The sequence below is a fragment of the Eretmochelys imbricata genome, chromosome 1 (genome assembly GCF_965152235.1).
Source record: "Eretmochelys imbricata isolate rEreImb1 chromosome 1, rEreImb1.hap1, whole genome shotgun sequence".
NCBI lineage: Eukaryota > Metazoa > Chordata > Testudines > Cheloniidae > Eretmochelys > Eretmochelys imbricata.
In genome coordinates this window covers 26,270,045-26,294,770 of record NC_135572.1, presented here as the reverse complement: position 1 = coordinate 26,294,770, position 24,726 = coordinate 26,270,045, and the positions used below count along the sequence as shown (strand labels likewise).

At 39.8% G+C, this 24,726-nt stretch overlaps 1 protein-coding gene across 1 annotated transcript; it reads left to right on the top strand.

The window, feature by feature from the left end:
* The first annotated feature begins 524 nt into the window (after positions 1-524).
* CHORDC1 (cysteine and histidine rich domain containing 1) lies at positions 525-24,401 on the top strand. Its single transcript, XM_077808046.1, has 11 exons — positions 525-684; positions 5,185-5,234; positions 8,472-8,528; positions 9,766-9,926; positions 11,822-11,922; positions 13,244-13,302; positions 14,844-14,914; positions 15,370-15,475; positions 18,174-18,293; positions 18,966-19,028; positions 19,810-24,401. Exons 1-11 carry the CDS (start codon positions 621-623, stop codon positions 19,960-19,962), a joined length of 1,005 nt encoding a protein of 334 aa, XP_077664172.1. The 5' UTR covers positions 525-620; the 3' UTR covers positions 19,963-24,401.
* The last annotated feature ends 325 nt before the right edge of the window (positions 24,402-24,726 follow it).

Genomic DNA, 24,726 nt, shown 5'->3' with positions numbered 1-24,726 from the left:
CTCCCCTCCTGCCCGCCCCCGACACCGCGTGTTGCAGTCTCCTAGAAATCTTCCTTCCGACCCTCTTTGAAACGCTCCTCCCCGCCCTAGCTAGTGTTCTCATTGCGCATGCGCTCTTTGTCCCGCTCTGTCTAGCTCGTTCTCCTCCTTTCTCTCCCAGTTCTAGCCCCTCCCTTTAGAATGCCCCGTCGAAGCCTTTCGAAGCTCCGCCTCCTTCCTTCGGGAACCCGTACCTACTCCATTCCCTCCGCCGCTACACGTCGCGCCTGCGCACTTGTCCTCGCCGGAAACTCCTCCCCTCTTCCTAGCCCCTCCCTCTGGCCACTCTTCTCTGCCCCACCCCTTAACTTCTACATAATACACCTGCTGGGCCTGCACTCCCCTCCCGGAGCCCGCCCTTCGCCCCGTCCCCGAGCTACTACGCGTGCGCGAAACCCCAGGGGCTTCTCGTTTTGTCCCGAAATTTCGCGAAGGTTTCCGAAGGTTCCGCTCGGCTCTTTCCGGAGAGACTCGAGAGCGAGGCGGAGGCTTCGTCTGCTGCGCTGCCGCTTCCTGTCTCCCGGCTCGTTGTTGTTGCCGGCTCCGGTGCTGCGGGTACCGGCTCTGCAGCTCCCCGCGCCATGTCCCAGCTCTGCTACAACCGGGGCTGCGGCCAGCGCTTCGACCCCAGCACCAACGCGGAGGGTACGAGCCGGGGCCGGGGGCGGCTGCGCACCTGGGAGCGCCTGGCTTGAGGTCTTAAAGGGGGGTGGCCGGGTCCTGCTGGGTTCCGGGAGGCGGGCTGCGCTGAAGGGGGAGGCTGGCTGGGGGAACGGGCTGCGCTGTTTGGGGGGGGAACCTGCGGGGGGGGAGGAAAGCGGGGGCTCTGCTGTTTGGGGGGGGAACCTGCGGGGGGGGAAGGAAAGCGGGGGCTGCGCTGTTTGGGGGGGGAACCTGCGGGGGGGGAAGGAAAGCGGGGGCTGCGCTGTTTGGGGGGGAACCTGCGGGGGGGGGAGGAAAGCGGGGGCTGCGCTGTTTGGGGGGGGAACCTGCGGGGGGGAAGGAAAGCGGGGGCTGCGCTGTTTGGGGGGGGAACCTGCGGGGGGGGAAGGAAAGCGGGGGCTGCGCTGTTTGGGGGGGGAACCTGCGGGGGGGGAGGAAAGCGGGGGCTGCGCTGTTCGGGGGGGGGAGGAAAGCGGGGGCTGCGCTGTTCGGGGGGGGGAGGAAAGCGGGGGCTGCGCTGTTCGGGGGGGGGGAGGAAAGCGGGGGCTGCGCTGTTCGGGGGGGGGGAGGAAAGCGGGGGCTGCGCTGTTCGCGGGGGGGAGGAAAGCGGGGGCTGCGCTGTTCGGGGGGGGGAGGAAAGCGGGGGCTGCGCTGTTCGGGGGGGGGAGGAAAGCGGGGGCTGCGCTGTTCGGGGGGGGAGGAAAGCGGGGGCTGCGCTGTTTGGGGGGGGAGGAAAGCGGGGGCTGTTAAGGGGGGTGCTGTTTATTAGGGGAGCCTGGTTAGCAGGGGGACCTGCATTGACTGGGGGGAGCCTGGTAAGCAAGGGGGAGGGATGTGCTGATATTGGGAAGGGGGAGCTGGGGCGTGGGAGGGAAGACCAATAACACAAGTCTGTAGGGACAAAGTTAAAAAGGCCAAGGCACAGAACAAGGTTAAACTAGTTAGTGACGTAAAGGATAACAAGAAAACATTTGACAGATACATTAGGAGGAAGACCAAAGACAGGGTAGGTCCATTACTTAATAACCAGGGGGAAAGCAATAACAGAACCTGTGGAAATGACAGAAGTTCTAAATGATCTTTTTGTTTCAGTTTTCACCAAAAGGGTCTAATAGCGATTGGACGTCTAACATAGTGAATTCCAGTGGAAATGAGGTAGAATCAGAGGCTAAAATAGGGAAAGAACAAGTTAAAAATTACTTAGGGCTTGTCTACACTTACATTTTATAGTGCTCTAACTGCTGGCTCGGGGTGGGGGGCTTTAAACTGCTCATGTGGACAGTGCAGCTGTGCCAATGTAGCGCTGTGGTGTAGACTTGCCGTTAGTTAATGGCATAGTAAGTACACTTATAAAGTTTGTGGATGATACCAAGCGGGAGGGTAATTTGGAGGATAGGATTATAATTCAAAATGATGGACAAACTGGCGAAATGGTCTGAAGAAAATAGGACTAAATTCAGTGAGGACAAATGCAAAGTACTCCACTTAGGAAGGAACAGGGAGTTACACATGTACAAAATGGGAAATGACTACCTAGGAAAGAGTACTGTGGAAAGGGATCTGGGGGTCATAGTGGATCACAAGCTAAATATCAGTGAAGAGCTTAACACTTGGGGTTTTGTTTTTGTTTTTTGCAACAAATGCCATTCTAGGATGTATTAGCAGGAGTGGTGTAAGCAAGACACAAGAAGTAATTCTTTCGCTCTGCTCCGTGCTGATTCGGCCTCAACTGGAGTATTGTCCAGTTCTGGGCTATACATTTCAGGAACAATGTGGACGAATTGGAGAAAGTCCAGGGGAGAGCAACAAAAATGATTAAAGGTCTAGAAAAGATTGAAAAATGAGGAAAGATTGAAAAAATTGAGTTTGTTTAGTCTGGAGAAGAGAAGACTGAGAAGGCAGGTTTAGGTTGGACGTTAGGAACAACTTCTTAACTGTCAGGGTGGTTAAGCACTGGAATAAATTGCCCAGGGAGGTTGTATAATCTCTGTCATGGGAGATTTTTAAGAGCAGGTTAGACAAGCACCTGTCAGGGATGGTAGATAATACTCAGTCCTGTCATGAGTGCAGGGGACTGGATGAGATGACTTCTCAAGGTCCCTTCCAGTCCTATAATTCTAAGGCAGGGGCTCACCCATCTTGTTTCTCTAATATAACTAGGACCAACTGGGCTACAGCAACAGTGTATAATTGCAGTGTAGACATACCCACAGGTAACAAGTGGTAAGCCGGTTCTACACATGGCCTGATCGTATCCTTGTGTTTCTTTAATCAGTGATGTCCTGAGCTGGAACAAAGCGAAGGATACATGCTGACTGTAGCTAGTTCATGGGATATGAACACTTTGGCTTCAAGGACACAGACTTGGGACTGGTTCTGTTTGTCCATTTTCACATTTGTCCAGTGAGGGAAACAGATGCTTTATGTTTTGATTAAGGTTAAGATTTTGTCTGTTATTTTTAGAAAAAGTCATGGACAGTTGCAGGCAATAAACAGAAATTCATGGAAGCTCTGACTTTTACTAAAAATAATGGGGGCTGACTGCTGGGCAGGACTAACAGCTAGAACCCTGCCGCGGGGTGGGACGGGGGAATCCAGCCCCCAGCAGCTGACCGCTCTGGGGGCCCTGGGCACCCAGCTGAAGAAGTCACTGAGGTCTCTTGAAGTCACAGAATCCATGACAAAATCATATCCTTAGTTATGAATTAAGGGGCTGCCAGCAGTACTGGAGGTCAGTGGTGCTCAACCTTTCCAGACTACTGTAGCCCTTTTAGGAGTCTGATTTGTCTTGCATATCCCAAGTGTCACCTCACTTAAATACTTGCTTACAAAATCGGATATGAAAATACAAAAGTGTCACAGCACACTATTAGTGAAAAATTACTTACTTTCTCATTTTTACCGTATAATTATAAAATAAATCAATCGGAATATAAATATTGTACTTACATTTCAATGTGATACTTGAGCCTGTTTTTCACTTGTGAACTTTGTCTGAAGCCTGAGGCCCAGGTCACGTGGCGGAAGCATGTAAGTTAGCTTCATGGGGTCCCCTGTGGTGTGGCACCCTGGGCAGATGCCCTACTTGCCATCCCCCCAATGCCAGCCCTGCACTTGCAATCCCCCATAACCCATCCCGTGACTCCCTCTGAGGGCTGCAAATCCCAGGTTCAGAAATGCTGATCTAGATGAGTTGAGTACCCCCAGAAGATCTCTGCGTACGTATACCCCGGTTGAAAACCACTGCTGGAGGAGATGGGTGTGCCCCACCAAATGGAGAAAGCCTGGAAAATCCATGGCAGCTGACAAGCCACTATCCATTTGATGGCTGTGATGATTTAACTGAAACAAGTTGGTGGCTGTTGGCCTGGGCACTGAACCACCCAGTGAACACTAACATGGTCAAAGCACTATAGTAGAGCAGTGTAAGGTTAGAGTGGTCTGCTACTGGCTAATAAACTGTGATCCAAACTATTGGGCGTTTACCTTTACAGGTGTAAGTCTGAGGCCTTGAACCTGCAATAAATTATTTCCCTTTTTTTGTAAGGGTATATGAGTATATTACAGATTCTTAAAAATATTGCCAGATATTGTATCGTGTGTGTGTACATGAAACAAGTAATTAAATCTGTTGCATTAGGCATGCAGCAGAATGCTTTGCAAATTGGAGCTCTTGGATTGCATTTTTTTCCTTATCTTAGGAATACAATATTGGGTGAAATATACTTGATGTAAATTGAGCACACTATCATTTCAGTTTCAGTAGCTTCCCAATGATTCTGACAGCTTAAAGAGCCTTCTATTATCAAATATCTCTTCCCTACCTGAGTACTTATAGATTGTGATCATGCCACCTCTTAACTTTCTCTTTGTTAAGCTAAACAGATGGAGTTCATTGAGTCTTTGGCTATATGGCATGCTTTGCGATCTTCTTTAATCAAGTTTGTGAACACCAGATAATTAAGGCAGTGTAGAACCTTAGGTGCCTTTGGCTTAGGAGGCTTGAATCCATCTCTCAAACAACTGTAAATAGTTGTGTTGGGTGTTACAAAATGGAGTTGAATATCAGTGCCCTTCAAATGGACCAGGCTGACATTTGTCTGTGTTTCTACTGGGATACCAGTTAAGGTTAGCTCTATATGATACTGATCATGGTCCCCAAAAGATCCCATGGTAAATGTAGTAAGGGTAATTTTATTTGTGTGCTTCTGTTGTACACTGTGGTGTATATGGCCGAAAAAAAAAAGTTTCTACCTTAAAAAACTTAGTTTAAATAAATAGACTGTATGTGGCTCCATATATACTCTGAGTGCTTGTTCTTCAAAGAGTGATGGGAAAGGGGTGGAAGGTTGAGCTCATGTGCAATGTGAGATTCAAATGTGTGGAGCTCCGGCTGTAATTGTGTTTAGATTAATAGTTGCAGGGGTTTGGGGTTCATTTAATTACATTTTCATTTAGTACTGCATTTTTCTTTTCTTTCAGATTCATGCACATATCATCCAGGTGTACCAGTCTTTCATGATGCTCTAAAGGTGGGTATGCCAGGATATAGATAGTGAAAGATTCTTTAAATCCTTAGGTAGTGTGTCTTTGTATCAGTAATGCTGTGCGCCAACTCAGTCAATGATGTAGCAAATGTCCTATCTCTGGAATTCAACCAAAACCCACTGGAAATGGCATTTATACAAAGTTGAAAAAGAAACTGAATATTGGCTAGACTCAAGCAATAAATAACAGGTACATTGTTTGGCCACTCACTGCAGCAGGTGATTATTATTTTTCTATTTTTCTTCTCAAACTGAGCATGTTTAAGCATTACATATCCTATATCGTTTTGTGAAAAATGTATTGCCTTACCACAGCCAGGTAAAAAGCACGGCATGTAGAACTGTTTTCGATTATAGACATTTTAGAATTTCAGTACACATAATTTAAAGTTTGTTGTTCTTTGTATTCTTTTTGCATTTTTAAAGAAAGTTATGTTGCTCAAAAACTGACTAATAGGCTTTGGAAAGGTTAGACCTTTTTCTCAGTAGTCTCTTGTTTATACCAGCAGTTCTAACTGTGATCTGTGGATCATTGGTGGTCCAGCAAGCATTTGTTGATGGCCTGCAAGAACCAGGCTGGTCACATGGTGTTGATTCTCCTCAATTTTGGAAGTTAAATTTCATTAAGACAGCCAAAATATATTAAATATTTTTATTTGCCCAGGTAAGCAATTAGTGTTGATGCCATGGAGATATTATGTGGAAAAATCTGAGAATTCTTGGCTTATATAAAGGACAAGGTCTGCATTAAGGAATTCTGCCTGTCTGACTCTAAACGAAGTTAATGTGAAGTTTGAAAGTGACAAAATGATAGTTAAAATATTGACAGGTTTCAGAGTAGCAGCCGTGTTAGTCTGTATTTGCAAAAAGAAAAGGAGTACTTGTGGCACCTTAGAGACTAACCAATTTATTTAAGCATAAGCTTTCGTGAGCTACAGCTCACTTCACTTCAAGGAATGCCCCTCTGCCATGTACATTGGTCAAACTGGACAGTCTCTACGTAAAAGAATAAATGGACACAAATCAGATGTCAAGAATTATAACATAAACCAGTCGGAGAACATTTCAGTCTCTCTGGTCACGTGATTACAGACATGAAAGTTGCGATATTACAACAGAAAAACTTCAAAACCAGACTCCAGGGAGAGACTGCTGAATTGGAATTCATTTGCAAATTGGATACAATTAACTTAGGCTTGAATAGAGACTGGGAGTGGCTAAGTCATTATGCACGGTAACCTATTTCCCCTTGTTTTTTCCAACCCCCCCCAGTTCCTCAGACGTTCTTGTTAAACCCTGAATTTGTGCTGGAAATGGCCCACCTTGATTATCATACACACTGTAAGGAGAGTGATCACTTTAGATAAGCTAATACCAGCAGGAGAGTGGGGTGGGGGGAGAGAAACCTTTTGAAGTGATAAACACCCGTTTTTTTCATGATCTGTGTGTATAAAAACATCCTCACTGCATTTTCCACTTTTATGCATCCGATGAAGTGAGCTGTAGCTCACGAAAGGTTATGCTCAAATAAATTGGTTAGTCTCTAAGGTGCCACAAGTACTCCTTTTAGTTAAAATATTGATTGCAAGAAATAAGGAATGAAAAAAATCATAATAAGAACATCTCAAACCTGTAACGTTCATGAATTTGTGAATGATTATACAGTGTGAGAGAGGATTTGAAAAGAGACTGTCTGGCATCAGCTTGCTATAAGGAAGAGGTGAGAAGCAGTAGTTCTCCAGTGAGGAGAAGCCAGAAGGTGGAGGAGTGGAATTTCCTCAAAACCTTCCTCTTTTCCAATTTTGTGCTGAGGCATCATAAGAAATGGCTGTGATTGAGAGGATAGACATGCCCAAGATAACACTTCCTTGGTAATGATAGGAGTGAGCAGCACAGCTTACTAGCTGGCTGTGAATAGCTGTTGAAAAATAGATTGGCAGAAGCTGAATACCAGAATTTTAGACAGAAATAATATCCAGAGTATTTACTAAGAGACAACCTATCCTAAATTCTCAATTAGTGAGGGTCAACCTACACTCATTGATATATTTGCTTTCCACAAGCTACTCTTAATAAACTTTTTACGAGTGATGTACCCGAATGTTTGGATGCTAATATTTTAACTGTATTGTTAAATTTATTAACCTCAATTTGGGATATTGCAGATTATGTACTATATGTATTTTATTATTTTTAAACCAAACTTTATACTTTTGTATAATTTAAGCATTATAGATGTATAGACACTTTTTTCTTTAACCTGTGTATTAAATAATTTTAACATTAGCTTTAATAAAAAAAAAATTAAGTCAGCACTTGTTACAAAAAACCATATTCTACCTCCCTTTTTTCTCCTCCCTTCATTTATAGTGAGTCCCATTTGGTATAACTTTCCTTCTAATATGTGTCCCAAATAAGCTAACCAATAAATACTGTCTTACTGTTCACAATATATTGGCTGTGTAAGGGATGAATGTTTAGAGGAAACACTGCAAAATAATGCTCCCTATTTCAAAGAAAGAAAGCGTTTCCCATCATCATCTTTTAATCTGCTGCAGAAATACATTGTAAGTCAAAATATCTTTTTTAATACCAAATTAAAGGTTCTTTGAGTTTCCAGATAAGTTGTTTTGTGTGGTGCAGTAAGATCTGTTTCTCTAGCATCAGGACTGTTTCATTTGATATAATAAATGTTGGTTTTGAGTTGACCTAATTTGAGCAGATGACTGCCTAAGGCAAAGATGACACTGGACAATGGGGAATGAATGAGACTAACATAAAATAGATTTATGACTCTCCAAAGATAAGGAAGAAATTTCTGACCATGCTATATTGCTCTTGAAAATAGAGACTGTGTCCATAACATTAGCAGGTGAACTCAACCTCAGAGAGATTTATTTTAGTTAAATTATTTTATCAACTGTGTTTGTTTGCCTGTTTTTTCATATTGAATCAGAATCTTGCACAGAATAGGAGTATTGTTTCAGTAAGTTTTGATGGTGCTTTATGATGACATCCGCAAATGTTGACTAGTAATAGCAGCTGTAGAAGTCTTTACATTTTCAAAAATACAGAGATGATCAGTAGTGTCCAAGGGAGAGGAGAGTGTTAAGACTATAAAGTAGCATATGCTGGAAAGAATTATCACTAACCTTTTGCTTCTAATAAACTTACTGAGTGGGGTGTTTGCATCTGTCTCATTATTTTATTCCAAATTTATAGGGCTGGTCATGTTGTAAGAGAAGAACAACAGACTTCTCTGACTTCTTAAGCATTGCGGTATGTATTGGTGATTTTTTTAAAAAATTGATTATTGCAGTTTATATAGCTTATCTGTTACAATATCAAAAAATCATAGAATTAGATGTTACATTAAGCAAATTTTAAATGGATACATCTTGTTAAACCAAAATCATTTTGAATCAGAGTGCCTTGCTTCACTATTTCTCCTTGTAGACTACTTAGATGTTAAGTTTCAATTTCTAAACTTCAGCAATTTGTTAATTGGTTCTGTCAAAATGTGCTTATAATATTGTAAAACTATGAGGCCACAAAAAGAAAGGAGGGTGTTTTTACACTCATTTGTCTAAATCAGAGGTTTTTAAACTGTGGTCCACAGACCACCAGTGGTCCGTGAGCTCCATTCAGGTGGTCCATGGATAGTTCCCTCCAAGGTGCGCACCTGGGTGGCTACACACAAGAGAATGAAGGACCACCCACCTGAATTAGTGGAGCCGCGACCCTGGAGAAGGCGCACAGGTGCAGTGGTGGCCATAGGGCGCAGGTTGGAGGGGGCAGTGGGATGAGAAGATGGGGTGGGGTGAATATGGGACATGCAGGGCTGCGGCGGCCAGAGAAAGAGGTTACTTTCCCCAGCTCCAGGGCTGTGGCGGCCAGGGAGAGACAGCCCTCCTTCCCAGCCCTAGCTCCGGGGCTGCTATGACCGGGGAGAGAGGGCACATCCATCACATTAGAAAGGTAAGACTACTGATATTAAAATATGAGTTGTGTGCTTTTATTTGTAGAACAAAAAAAGTTGTTTGTTTTTTTTACTATAGCGCTTTTATCCAAAACGCTTTACAATAGTTAGCTAATGGTACAAACAACATTTGGAAAGATCATTAAGCGGTTCGCCTAGACCCTCAGCAATTTTCAAGTGGTCTGTGGGGAAAAAAAAAAGTTTGAGAGCCACTGGTCTAAATCATAAACAACTAAAGAGATTTTGCTCAAACTTAAAAAAAAAAAAAAAAAAAAGCCTCTTAACAAGCATAGAACACTTCATTTAAGTGTTCCAGAAAGTTTGTTTGTCTATATATCTGAAAACCAAGAGACACGGATGTCATTTTTCAACTTCAGTTATAGCATTTGTTGCAAATCAGTCACTAGAACTGAGGAAAGGATGCGGGTGAAGAATCAAAATGCATTAATTCATTAAACTTGGATAATAGTTTGGTTTTGGATTTTGCACATGAAGTGTTTTGTTTTTCCACATATGTTTCTATGTCATCTACAACAGGGCTGTACAAAGGGTCTCCATAATAGTGAGAAACCCCCTGAGCCTGTGAAACCTGAAATCAAAACTACCTCTGAGCGAAAGGAGCTAGCTGAACTGAAACCTAAATTTCAGGAGCATATAATTCGGGCACCAAAGCCAGTGGAAACCATTAATAGGCCAAGGTACGGTATATTGAACTGGCATTTGTGCCAAATTTGTTTTCAGTGGTTAACTTAGAACTTGTTTTGGTTATTGCTATTGATTTTATTTGGAAGGTACTATGGTGATGAGAAGTAGCATTAGATCTTAAAATAGATATTCTGACCCTTCATTATATATTACATAATTTTCAAGTGGACATTAATTTATTAAGTCAGACATTTTTTTCAAACCTAGCAATGACCATATTTAAATTACAGCTTTTGGTTTTATATGGCATCTCTTATGTGAATTAATTCAAAGTATTTAGTTACATGCTGTGGAAGCATAGGCAAATTGAATGACCATTGTGTACTTGAGAATAGCTTGTACGCTGTTTTAGATGTCTTGATAGGATAATTGGCAACAATATTGAAGTTATTTCTAATTTTGATCTGGACTTGCCTGAAATATGGACATAAAGGGACCTTGGGTAGCATCTCCTCTGAAGAACAGAAACATAGTACAGAACCCCTCAGTGTTGTCATTGTATAGGAATCAAAGTTCTAGTGTGGAACTTTGTGGTCAAGAGTACTGTTAACAGAGCTATATTGATCTATTGTGGTATTCTTACTGGAATATACAATTTTTATTTATTTCTTAACTTTAATCAGCCCTGAAAACACACAATGATAAATTAAACACATACGTTATTAAAATTTGTCAATTTAGCATTGTGCCACAAGAGGTAAAGCCACTCTGCCAAATCAAATAATGTGACTTTTATTTAAATCACTCTTAACTTTCACCACAGGTTCCTTAATGCCTGTGATTAAAATATGGGCTGTGTCTACTCTTGGGTTTCAACTGTTCTGTTTTAAGATGCTTCCTTGTAGATAAGGTGACAGATAATACAAATAATAATAAATGTTATCATAGTGCCTAGGAGCCATAGAGAAGGAACAAAACCCCATTGTGCTAGGCACTGTACAACACAGAACAAAAAGACAGACCGTGCGCCAAAGATCTTATAATCTAAGTGTAAGACAAGACAATATAGGAATACAGCCAGATAGGGAAGTACAAGGAAACCGTGAGCTAATGTGTTAGCATAAGCAGTGGTCTCAGCACACTAGTGGTTTAACGGTTACGTTTTTGTAGGCATTATGGCAAAGGAGAGTTTTAAGGAGTCTAATGAAGTAGCCCTGCAGATGTTTTCAGGGAATTGCTCAAGCATGAGGGACAGCATGGGAGAAAGCATGAAGGTTTTGTCTGAAAATTTTCAGTCTGCTAATGGAGGATGGCCTCATGCACCTATTGGAGGGAGGAGTCAGCATCTCATTATTGAATGAGAGAATGGGCAGAGGTCATGCAGGGCCTTGAAAATGAAGACATGCAGCTTTTGTTAGATGCGATAGAGAAGGGGGAGCCAGTGGAGAGATTCAAAGAGGGAGTGACATGGCCAAAGCGATGGCCTAGGTAAATGATCTTTGTAGCAGCGTTCTGAAAACGTCTTTTAGGGTACAGCTGCTGTGTGATCTTCTGAGTGTAGCCCTGGCTCTTAAAAAACGCCAAGATCGGGAATCTGAGTCACATGTAGCAGATGAAGTCCCTCAACCTAGAGTACAGATATTGCCTTGCCAACTCTTCTACTTGATTTTCCCAACCCACTAACATCTTGACTGAATTAAGACTCAGCCAGGTTGTCATCATCAATTGTACAATTTCATAATGAGACTTCATTCTCTTCCCTGGAATTATTTTGTGGGAAAGGTATTTTGTAGTGGCTGAATGAGGTGGCTTTTTTTTCCCCCTGTTATGTCAGAATGATGGTGACGCGTATTCTAATCTTGTAACAGCAGAGGTTTGAAAGGTATCTTTTGTCTTATTACATAATTTATTTTGACCAAGATAACATGAATGCATTTAAATATTTTAGCCCAGATGAGCCAATGACAAGCTTACAGCTGAAAGTATCCGCTTCCCTGAAACAAGCACTAGATAAACTGAAACTATCAGAGAATGAAGAAGAAAAAAAAGGTAGGAATCTGTAACAAAACAGAACGAGATGCCAAAGATGCAGTTGTTGCGATATCCTTAGATAAATGGTAGAATGTCTCTCACGCCAGTGTTTCAGAATTAATGACTTTACAAATGTATTCAAGAACCACATATTCCAGCAAATTAGTTCCACAGAAGGCAGCAATTAAATTGAAACTGACACCAGGAGAGAAACATGTTTTCTTAAGCAGTTTATTCAAACCGTCAATGGTGTGTATTGTATACTACTTACTTCAGGAAGTTAGGTATGTTGTCCCTGGCTTATTTTTCCAAACAGTTTCAATGGAAAAACTGTTTTCACTTGGAACAATAGACATTCCAAGTAATTGAAAATAGATAGACCCAGATAATCAAGATTGGATTTCTTTTTAAATGATAGTTTCTAGGAGTTGTTTTGGGGCAGTTCTATGGCCTGTTATACAGGAGTTCAGATTAGATGGTCACAATGCTCCCTTCTGGCCTTAGAATCTAGGAATTAAAATTGTGTGGTCTCTTTGTGGATGTTCCCGTATTGTTTACTCCAGAACTAAAGCCCTCTTTCCAAGGGAAATGGCCCTGCCCTTCTAAAAAAAAATATTCATAGACGTTCTAGTTGTCGAGATAATGTCTCCTAGAACTGCTGTCTCGGCTGTTTTAAAAATCTGTTGTGATTAAATCATTGCATAATGACTCCAAAATGGATGTATGTGATATATAATGTAAAGAAGAAAGTCCTTTAATTTATCAACAGAAACTATTAATTTAAATACTGGAGAGTTTTAAACTCTGGGATAGCCCTGTATCAAGTAATTATTTCTAATATGGTAGCACACTATACAACATAGTCACAGTTTTCAGAAAGAGGAGTTCATATTAAGGCACCTGTGTGTGTGTTCTTCCTAAAGTGCTGAGCAGTCATCAACTCCCAATAACCTCCAGAACTGCTTGTGTTCTTCCTCCCTGAACATTCCAGCATGCAAGGCGAGTGCACCCTCTGCTGTGCTCCCTTACGTGGTGCTCAATGCTTCCCTCAGCACACCAGCTCAGTGTGCAGATACAAAAGTGTATTGGGGTCATGGTCCTATCTGATCTCTGCTCACATTAGGGAATATATAGGAAGTAATTTCTGTATGCATTTCTGACAGGCCTTTGTGTAGGGTGCAGAAAATGAGGGATGCTCCTTGTACTCTTTCACCTCCCACCTGTGGACATATGGAAGGGTCTGTCAGAATCTAGACTTTATCTTTAAGTAAACTAAATATTTGATATTTATAAAGTGGCATTTTTATATTAAAGATATCTATATGCCTTCATTTTACAGAAGAGGACAGTGATGAGATCAAAATTGGGACGTCATGTAAAAATGGAGGCTGTTTGAAGGTAAATAGCTGTTTTATTACTTCTGTTTACAGTGTAACTATAGAATCCTAAGAACATGAACAAGTCAATATTTTAAAACACATTATAAAGTAATTCAGAGTCCACACAGGGTCCACAAGTCTGAATAAATAGATACACTTTTCAACTTATTCAAAAGGTCAAAATGTAAATTCTTTTGGACCAGTGAGTTAGTAATCTCAAGAGTTGAGGCCCATCGCTAAGGTTTCTGGGCCCCAAATTAAAAAAAGTAGGGGTTTGTCAGTGTCAGCATCTCTGATACTTTACTCCAGCAGTTAAAAATTAGGCAGAGTGAGGTGGTACCAAACTGAAGGGCTTTATTGATAAATACTTGGAATTGCTCTTGGCAACTAGTGAAGTTCTGCTGCAGTCTATGCCGTACCTACTAGTCTGTTAGACTTTAAGGTGCCACTGGACTCGTTGTTTCTACTAATCAAACACTCTTTGAAGAACGCTGAGTAAGGAAGCAACCACAGTTTACATTTTCAACCATGAAACCATTCTTCCAGTCCTACCCAAATTGTCTCAGGACACATCTACACTGCAATTAAAAACCTGCGGCTGGCCTATACCAACTGACTTGGGTTCGGGCTTAGGGGCTGTTTAATTGCAGTGTAGACATTTGGGCTGGAATCCGGCCTCTAGGACTCCGTGAGGTGGGAGGGTCCCAGAGTTTAGGGTGCAGTCTGAGAAAATGTCTACACCGCAATTAAACAGCCCCTTAGCCTGAACCCTGTGAGCCCAATTTAGCTGGTGTGGGCCAACCACAGGTGTCTTTAATTGCAGGGTAGACATACCTCACTTTTTCCCCTGACAACCTTCCACTGAACAGGAGGGATGCAAACTAAAAATTTGTAGCAACCACAAGGTCTGAAGGATCCGTTGTTCTTTATCATTGAGAGTCACCTGGTGAGGGTGGTGGTTGCACAAGAGTTTGTGATCTTCTCCACTGGATTGCAGTAGTCCTGTCAATTGGATTACGAGGGACTGGTATTTCAGTTAATAGATCCTTGTGTTGCTAAGCACCTCGTAGTACATTGGGCTGCTTCCTTTTATGGTGCTTCATTTTGGTGACTTTTTCATTGGTGAATGACCTCATTTTAAGCTTGCAGTTTTTTAATAATGCGCCAAATATATTACTTCATTACCTGTGTGTGTACACGAGCACACTTGGTTCATTTGTGAAAACAGAGTTGAATAGTTCTGGATTTCTCTGTAAGAAGAGGTTAAACTAGCCTTTGAATACTAATAGCGATAGTATCCTGATATCCCACAGAGTCAGTATAAAGGATACTTTTAAGGTGATGTGGGGAGGCACTTTTGATGAAGATGGAATGAATGTGTCTGAATTTATTTTGCAGCACAGAGGAAGAAAGAGCCCATTTTTGGTTTGTTTAAAATGCATTAATACATATTGGTCAGTGTTCGCAAACTGTTTTGCTAATTGTTTTGTTTTAATAGTTTATTTTTTACTTCCTAAAAAGAGAGAGATCATTTTTTAAAAAAGTTTTGTATTTCACCAGACATTTGAAGGACCACAGAGCACAGAAGAAATATGTATATACCATTCTGGAGTACCTATATTCCACGAAGGGTTAGTATTATGTAATTAATAGGATTTCCTTCCATAAATTCTCTATAATCATTTTTTATAAATACTTATGCAGTTGGTTATTTTCAAAAGGTAAGACGTTTACACTGTTAAAACTGTGGATTGTGATAATGTTTCTAAATATTTGACTTGTGTATGTATTATGGCTAAGGTTATTTTAGTGAAAATCATGGACACGTCACAGGCAATAAACAAAAATTCATGGAATCCCGTGACCTGTCCCTGACTTTTTTACTTAAAAAAGACAAAATGGGGAGCTCTGAGGTCCACCTGCTGTCTGCGAGCTCCAGGGATCTCCCGTGGTGACTGGGAGCTGAAGCAGAAAATGTCCGAGGTCTCTGGAAATCATATATTCTGTAACTTCCATGACCTCTCTGACACAATTTTCGCCTCAATTATGGCTTGTTAAATTATTTTCTTTTGAAATTCCTTCAAAGGATGAAGTATTGGAGCTGTTGTAAGAGAAAAACTTCTGATTTTAATACATTTTTGTCTCAAGAAGGCTGTACAACGGGAACACACGTGTGGACTAAAAAGGATGCTGTAAGTAGTACTAACTTTGCCATTGGTAGTTGGTTACTTAAACTTCCCAGTCATTAAGAAAGTATAGTGGTGGACTGAATTGCAGCTTTATTTAAACAAAGAATAATAATTCCCCTACCTCCACCATTATACAATTTCTCTAATATGTGTTGATGAGTGTTGGGAGCAGTTTGAGATTAATAATGGATCTTAAAACTAATCTGAGTGAAACACTGTACTTGTCTGTATACAACCACACCTTTTATTGAACCATAAATTGTGAAATAAAATAAAATAAACCCACTGTTTGTACGCATTTCTAAACAATTCTGTAAGGCTTTTTTAGGTGATAGACTTTCCAACCCAGCACTTATAAATGTTATGCATATGCTAACGAAGAGCCCCAAAAAAATTTTAGAGAAACATCTTCCTAAAACTAGGAACAGAATACATTTAAATAGACTAAAATAATCTTGCTTTCCAAAATCTCATTCACACAGAAATAGTGAGTGTTCTAGGGCTGGGACTGGTGGGAATATTACTTTTCTATCTTTTCCAAACGCCATTCTTACAGTGGGTTTTTCTTTGCTCTAAAGCACAGTGCATTGCTTGGTTTGATTATTTTTATGTTAGGACACAGAATGTGCTTTTTGCTTATAGCTGTTCCGTAGCAGAGCTCCGAATAAACCAGACAGGTTAGTTTGGACTTGTAAAACAAAGGAAAATACTTATGGTAATAGTTAAAGAGGTTGTGTGAGGATGTTGCAAGACTAGAGTGTTACATTGAAACAATGTAGCTGAGCACTTCCAAATCTAGAAATAATACTATCCAGTCATGTTCTGCTCTTAGATGTGTATATACAACTCAATTGTCAATATCGTCTCCGCTTCTGACCTACAAAATAAGATCAATACAGCAAATGTAGCATTGTTAAAAGGAAGAAAAGAGGCATAGCTAGGTGCTCTCTCTTCCCTTAGTCATTTCCCTCCCACCCCCCCAAGCCCATTTAATCTCTTGGGAACACAGAATCTTTGTCAGTTCTGTCACTTCCTGATAGTAACTGTATTGCTCAGTTTTTCTAGAAAAATGAGGGTAGAAGGACTTGAGTGTGTTTGCAGGGGGTGGAAAAGGAAAAAGTTTTAAAACCTCAATTTTAGTTGTAGCAACTTACTAAAATAGCTGGCTCGTAGCCCAGTGGGGCTAGTAGCAAAATCATGTGTTGCAGGGCAGTCTGTATTCCCAGCCAGCTGGTCTCTGCTGTGGGGAGGTGGCTGAAATGCCGTCCCTAATGCTTTCATACAGCCTAGCAACTGCCTCACTGGGCCAACCACAGTATATTAGCTGTACTAGATGCTCTAGTTCAAGGTAACCATGTTGCAGTCCACTGGTCTGCAGTGCTGTGCTCAAACTTCTTTCCTCTTTCTTCCAGCAAAGTGTAAGTCTAGCATCCTCTTTCTCTTCTTTAACTTCACCCTCCCACAAAACAGGAAAGATGGGCCCTTGGGAAAACCTTGGTTTGTTTCCCACCTGCTACCTCTTTCCACATTCCATCTCTCCCTGGGTAACTGGTTTTTTTCTTTAGCAAAGGAGTTGGGAATCTAGTTTCCTTTCCTTCTGTCTAGAACTGAAAGTACCAGGTTCAGGGAGCCAAGAGATTTTTTGTTTTTGTTCTGCGATGCCATTGAATGGATTTAATCTTTCCTCCTTCCTGGACACTCCTTTTTTTAATGTGTGGCTTTCCTCCTTCCTTCCCTTGTCCCGTTCTCTGTACTGTTCCCACCAGAGGCCACTGCGGAGTGTTTTGTGACCTGTTTGTTGCAGCAGTAATATGAAGCCCTCTCTCCAGTGCCCTTTTACTACCTGTTTCAAGTTTAGACAACAAGCTGACCAGTCAATTACTGTGAGATTTTTCTCATTCCCACTAATACTTCCTTCAAGCATTAGAAAGGGTATGAATCTGAGCATCTCATCTTGCACAATGGGTACTTCATAGATAGTATAAAAAATTCCTCTTCAGCTGGCCGCTGTACATTCCCGATCTAGGAGATATGCCAGTAGTGTAGCTTGAACTGGTGGAGCGTTCTAGTAGTAGTCTCCATTGGAGTGCTCTTGCACCTCTTTCCCCTGACTGTGTGACTCTGAACTTCTAGAGAGTGGGGCTATAAAAGGGATGGGGGTCATAATCTATTAGAAAAGTTTTAGTTCATGTCACTTCTATTTTGCTGGATGGGATGCCTCCCTAATGCTATAGGATGGAGATATTTGACAATGCAAAACTATATACTAGATAGTTTTTTCTTCACCTGTCATACTTTCCTCCCCTGTTTCTATAATCCTTGCTTTTTTTATATACATCTTATCTCTAATATTAAAGTTTCGAGTCTGCTTGTCAAATGAGAGTTAAGAAGTGGCTCCTTGCTAAAGAAAGAGATTTCTCCACTGAAATTTTTTTACTTTTGCCTGGAAGGTAGAGCTATAATCCTTTCTGAATGGAATCTTGATTTGTAGGATGGGAGAGGGCCCTCAAACACTTACCGTTATGTAGTTTTTCCTTAACATTAGTAGGGTTCCTGCACACACATCTAAATGCAGAATTTAGTCCTGTTCTAGTTATATTTATTCTCATTAAAATGTTGTCCTATATGACAATTTTTAAAATGTATCCTGAATGTAGAGTTCCAATACTGTATTTTTCCAAAATACACCTTTGTTTTGTAGGGGAAAAAAGTAGTTCCATGTAGGCATGATTGGCATCAAACTGGAGGTGAAGTGACTATTTCAATATATGCGAAAAATTCACTTCCTGAACTTAGCCATGTAGAAGCAAATAGCACAATGGTGAGTATCTGTTTTATTTTAAATAGATTTTTTTTTTAAAACTTGATGTTTAAGTATAGCATAATATAAGTTGCTTGGATGTACTCTTGTGCATAAATATTAAAACACAATCTCTTTGCTCTTTTAAGAAAACAAAAGTAAAATGCTGTAACAGTCTTCTCCTGTGAGACATAATTCTTCTTGACCTTTTCAGTCTTAATAGACTTGCAGGTTCCTAAGCATTTTGTGCCTTTTTGTTCCTTTAGTCAAACTTCTTAAATTTAAATCTTTACAAAACTTAAAATTATGTAAACTTCTTTTAACTACCAAAATATTTTCTACATTTTTATTCTATCTTTTTAAAAGCAAGCAGACTCTTTTAGGATGTGTAGCTTCACAGAAACTGTGCTATTGCACAGATTTTACAATTGAAATATTCTAATTTGTGATTCCGTAAACACACTTTGGAAAATTGTATTGCCCAATACCAGCATTTTCATTGATACTTTCTTCTACAGGTACAACATGTTGCCACACTTGGCCCTGATCCTGCATCAGGATCCATTTGCACAGGCCTCTGTTTGTGTAGAGTCCTAGTGACTTCAGTGATGTAGAATTAGGGTGTTAATGTCATACTTTTATTTTAAACTTAATCAATTGACATTAATCTCTTCTGTATTTTTTCTCATTTAGCTAAATATCCATATTATATTTGAAGGAGATAAAGAATTTGATCGCAATGTGATATTGTGGGGAGTAAGTATAATAAACTCAAATGTTTTGTTAAGCCTTACTCAGTTTCGCCCTCAGCCAGAGCTTTTTCAGAATAGAATAGTTTTTTTCCCCCCCTAAAACCACCACACTTCTGTAGGTCTGGATTATCAAGAGAAGTTCATTTTATGCAGGATTTACCAGTCTAAGCATAATTACGATATGAGTATTGCCAAAAATTTCTAGGGCCAGACCTTTCCAATTATAGCTGCATGTAATTTCATATGCCAAACTTGTGCATGCATACAGTTGTATTCTGCATACATATGCATGCCAATTTCTCTCTTCATAGCTTAGAGGAAGGATACTTAATAGGTGGACCACAAGTCAAATCTGGACTTCCAGATGCTTTTGAATGGCTTAATTACAAAAATAATAACAATAATTATTATATTTTTCTCTGGAGTTTGGACCTTGGCTATAGCTTGACCAAGAAATTTGGACCTAGACAAAAAATAATTGATCAGAGTGTAGGAAAGGGCTGAGGCTGCACAACTTTCCCCAGAAACCAGAGGAAACTGCACTTTAAAAGCTGATCTCTCCCTCTGAGGCAACTGTGTTTTACAGATTTACTCCTTTTTTTTTAATTTTGCAGATACTTGGGGATGGAACTGTCCTAGGTAAATTCCATTCTATACTGTTGCCAGACCCAAACATTTGGAGATTGCAAAATTCCCATAATGCGTGCTGAGCATATAGTAATTGTTTACATATTTCCAACAATCTTATTCCTAAATTTAAGTGAAACATACTTGTTCTGTTCCAGGTAATTGATGTGAAGAGGAGTTATGTAAACATGACAGCTACGAAGATTGAGCTCACTATGAGGAAAGCAGAGCCCATGTTATGGGCAAACCTTGAACTACCAATACCTAAAACACAGCTAAAACAAAATGAAGATATTACAGATCAAGAATGAAATCCTAAAGATATGCAGACTGTTTTCTATCGTGAAAGTGGTGACTTGCTATTGTAATGCATTTCCTTTTAAGATGTTATTTTATATAAGATCACTTTTTTACAATACATCTTGCATTGCAGATCGGGATAAGCACTCCATTATGTAAAAACCTGATGCTTGCCCTGATCTGGAATGCAAGATTTATTGTAAATTTATTGAAGCTCAGACCACACGGTGCATTAACGTTTCAAGCATCCTATTCGGACTGGAGCTACCAGAGTAATTGATGTTAGACTACATACGGTTTGCTATATATCTTATTGTAAAAAGGACACAAGATATAAGTCTGTGGAATGGTCACCATGATTCCAGTGGTCTAGAATAAATAAATTTGGTCTTCGACATCAGTAATAAATCCAGAAAGAATGTAGGTGCTACTCAGATTCTTTCCTTTTCCCGTGTGAAAGTGTCAGGAATGGCTGCATATTCCACTTGTGCACTGATGAGGTCATTAGTTTTTGAAGGGCTCAGGTAGTTACTGGCTTTTTCAACATCTTGTTTGGATCTGCTCTGAGCAGTTTTAGATTACACTTGGTAAAAGCACAGGTGCACTAGCACTATTACCAGTAAAAATGCAACAGCAGAAGACTTGCCAAAAAATTCTATTGTAACTGGAGCCAAGGAGTGGAGGAGTTTGTGAAAATTTCCCCCCACTATCCCCTCCGTTTTGATTTCTGAATTTTAAATAATCCTAGAACAAAAGGAAATGGAGCAAGGTAGTGGTTTGATAGCTTAGCCTTCCAGCTCTGGAAACCTACACATTAGAGACCATCTCAAAACCACTAAGCCAGTTAATGTAAGGGATTTTGCAAGGTCTCTAATATTTGTTAGCTACCACCCCAAAATGCTCAGAGTTGTTAGTCTGTCTCTAAGACGGTAAATATTGAAGCAGGAGATGCTAGTGTAGATGGTATTTGATATGTTGGCTAAGCTATGTGAGGAAGATTAATGTTTCCATGCAGTATGCTTAAGTCTAGCTGTTGAGGGCTAGTTGTCTTTCTCTGAGTATTAAATTCACTAAAGGAAAAGTTTAAAAAAAAAAAAACACAACTGGATTATCCTTTTTAAAAAAAAAAACACCCTTTTTAAAGATGCTTATTTAAATGTTTTTATTTTTAATTCTTTTGGTTAGTACTTCCAGAAGAAAACTTCACTGCATATTTTTGTTTTCAGTTCAAGGGTAGAGGCTTTGCTGCCAAAAACCTGGGATATTGTGAAAATATGTGACTGAGCTCTAGGCCATAGCTGATGTAGTAATGCTTCTCTCCCTGCCTGAAATTGCATCTGTAAAAGTAAGTTTGGGGCTGCAATTAAAAAAACAAAAACCAACTCTATACAATGCAGATCACTATTCATATCACAGTATGTGTAGGTCAATTTCTATCTAATTAAAACTTATCATAGAAAAACTTTAAAGCCCCAATCCACTTTAGACTCAGGCTATACACTGGAGTTGGAAGGTGTAATGTGCTAAGGGTCTCAGACAGGATCGTACTTGGTGTGGCTAGCCTCTCCTGCTGCCACAGCTACACTTCACGTGGGTATGTCCGCTCAAGCTAGAAACTACACTTTCCAGCACCAGGATAGACATACCCTCTCTCATGCAGGGACGTAAGCAATTCATTGGGAGTGATACCACAAATTCTTATGATACCTTGATGCATAGTCTTTTTTTCCATCCTGACAGAGCTAGAAGGGGGGCTGAAATAATTTTTACAGTTGGCAAGATGGGAGTGTGTAGTGGTTTTATGTATATAATAATGAAAACCTCTTCAAAAGCTTAAAAATAAAGGTAGTTTAACTAATCTTTAAGGTTTTTTCAGCTGGGCTTAATTTTTTTACCTGTGTAGACTTGAGTTCAGGGTTCCATCTACAGCAATACTTAAAGACATAACTAATGCTGAAAAACGGGTAGGAAATATAGAATAATGCATATATATTTACAGAGAAACTGCCTTCGTGTTTGAGGCTGGGACTTTTAAAGGGGCTGAGAAAGTGAGTTGCTCAACTCTCATTGACTTAATGGGAATGTGATGACTGAATCCTTAGGCCCCTTTGAAAACCCCAGCTCTAGGTGCTGCACACAACTATACAGTTAACTTCTTTTATCTATGCCTTGTTTTAACGTAATACCATGTAAAATGCCTTAAAGTAGTAGTGTCCAGGCTTTCAAAAGTATATACATGAAAATAAATCTGTACTCTTTGCATGTGGAAACTTGTAGGAGCTCATCAGGCATTGTGTGTACACACAAGTGCATGCTTTTCTAAGTCAATATATTGTGGCATTACTTACTTCACTGGGGGGAGTATTCCAGAAACCTCAAGAGTAGAGGCAAATATACAAGCTATGCTAGCCATTCCTCTGCAACTCTACCGTCTTCATTGCTTTATGTGTTAGGAATAGCAGTTGTCGCAAGACCTAAGCGGAACTCTGAACTTGGATACAACAGGGACAAGCACTGTATAACTACCGAAATATAATTCTGGTTTTGGGGGGCAAGTCAATGTGCATATATCTGTAATAGTCTTACACGCATTCTTTTAAATTTCTATATCTTTAACTGAATACCTGGGATTTTTTTTAAATCTTTGCAGTTCACTGCAGTATTAGTTGAAGCATCATGTAAAATTCATTTTAGGGAGTTTGTGTTAGCGAATATAAGACAGAACTGAGCCAAATTCCCACTGATTGGAGTGCAGAATTTGGGTCTAAACAATTATCCTCTTCACCCCAACCATGTTTATACTATGTTCTGGTAATACGCAGAATAAGTTGATGATAGCATTTTCCTCAAGCCGTTAGCTAGTAAATATTCCACCTCTGCTCCCCTTTTGCACTCAGCTGGATAATTAGACTCTGAAACACAACTAAGAGGAAAGTCAGGAGTTATTTCTTGTGTTCCATGTCTTTATCGAGCTCTAAAGTATCTACAATTTTCTATTAATGACAAAAATCAAAACTTTCCCATCAATATAATAGAAATTAGGGTTTTTTTAAATATTTCTGTTTAAGGAAGTTCAAACATAGTTTCTTTTCTTAAAATTATCTGAAGCTATAGCTTTTTTTCTACTCTTCTGCATGTTCACCCAGCAGCATACTATTGAGCTATATCCTCTTTGATTGAGAATTAGACGGTTTTGAACAAACCTTGCCAGTGCCCAGAAACTATCTTTACAACAGTGCAGGTAGGTTGTGTCTTAAAAAAATAAAAAGATTTTGATCTGGTGGTTGCCTTTTTTTAGTGGAACTCTTAGTATGACTCTGAACTCTGTCAGCAAATAGGAGGAAGGGAAGATGAATTGAGATTATAATTACTACACTAAACGATTAGCTAACACTTCAGAAAGCTGTATTTAGAGGGGGAAAAAAAACCACAAAGTTTGTAAGAGAGGTTGAAGAGGATTTATTTTCTAACAAATAGATTTTTTAATTATTAAATTATAATGAAATTGTAAATATCTGCCTAATGTAAACCAAAATCAGCTTGGTCTGAATGATTCCTGGCAGTCAAGATTGCCATATCTCATAGCTTCATTGTGCTACCTTTAACAGGTTGGTTTGCCTGCTGCAATCTGGAAATTAGTTTTATATTTTTATAATACACAGAACTCTTACAAAACTATACCGTATTTATTGTATATTTATGTCATAGACTTGGCTATACGGTTGCTTGTAAAGCTGTTCACCTCAAAATTCTTAAAGTATGAAAATACCACTATAGTATAGACTTACCGTTTCTCAAGTGAGATTTACATTTTTCCCTACTTTTTTGCCTGCCTAATGTTACATATGATTTCTGTAGTCTGTCAGATTTCAGAACTATTCTTTTCAAGATCTGATTACTGTTTTGAGCACCAGACCATTCAGTTACCGTAACTTTTTGATTCTACAGAATATTAATGTAATTTTATAAAAAGTACCCATCCATGGATGAGGGGGGTTTTGTTTTTTTTAACATTTATATTATCAAATCATTATTTCAGCAGTTTAGTAGTTTTTACTAGAAACTTTTTGCCTTGAAAAGACATTCACTTATTTTGTGTAATGATGTAATTCTTTGCTTGTATTCTTAAACATGGCATGAGGATTGATAAATACTGTAGCTGTTAAATTCATTGTTTATTTTCCATATTCCTACCACAAATTGCACTTATCCACATTCAGAAAAATGACCTTGTACATTAATGAAGTACTCTAGGTGTCTGGAACACTGTTTCAGGGTGTTAAATATTTTGGAATTACGAAAAACATGTGCATTACTGTTTTGTCCATGTTTTCTTCTGCATGGGTGTCTGATTTGTCCTATTCATGTAACTTGGTTATGTGAACTTTTTCTTAGTATGCTCATGTCTTCATGCTCTAGTTTTGAATAAATTCTTACTACATGCCGGTTATACTTGTCTGTTTCTGGTTACTTCTGTATTGAGGGAGAACTTTCTTTGGCTCTGCTGTACAGTGACAATACAGCATTTCTTAGGTACTCAAGTTCTGTTTCTACAGTGTATTTCAGTATGAAGACTAGAACTCCTGTGTTGGAGTTTTTTTCTCCCTGATTTTTTTTAAAAACCACCAAAAGTAAACAGTATTTTTCAAATTAAGACTGCTGCTACCAGCTTTTCAGTATGGGGAGTTTAGATGGGACTTGAGGCAGGTGGTGTCTCAAGGAATTTCAGCTCAGCACCAACTTTTTGGAGTTGCAAACAATGAGGAATCAATATA

Excerpts from the sequence above, each read along its gene's own strand:
- CHORDC1 (XM_077808046.1), top strand. The coding sequence starts at position 621 with ATGTCCCAGCTCTGCTACAACCGGGGCTGCGGCCAGCGCTTCGACCCC. Across the intron at positions 11,923-13,243 it reads GAATGAAGAAGAAAAAAAAG|AAGAGGACAGTGATGAGATC; the intron begins GTAGGAATCTGT and ends TTCATTTTACAG. Across the intron at positions 19,029-19,809 it reads GCAATGTGATATTGTGGGGA|GTAATTGATGTGAAGAGGAG; the intron begins GTAAGTATAATA and ends GTTCTGTTCCAG.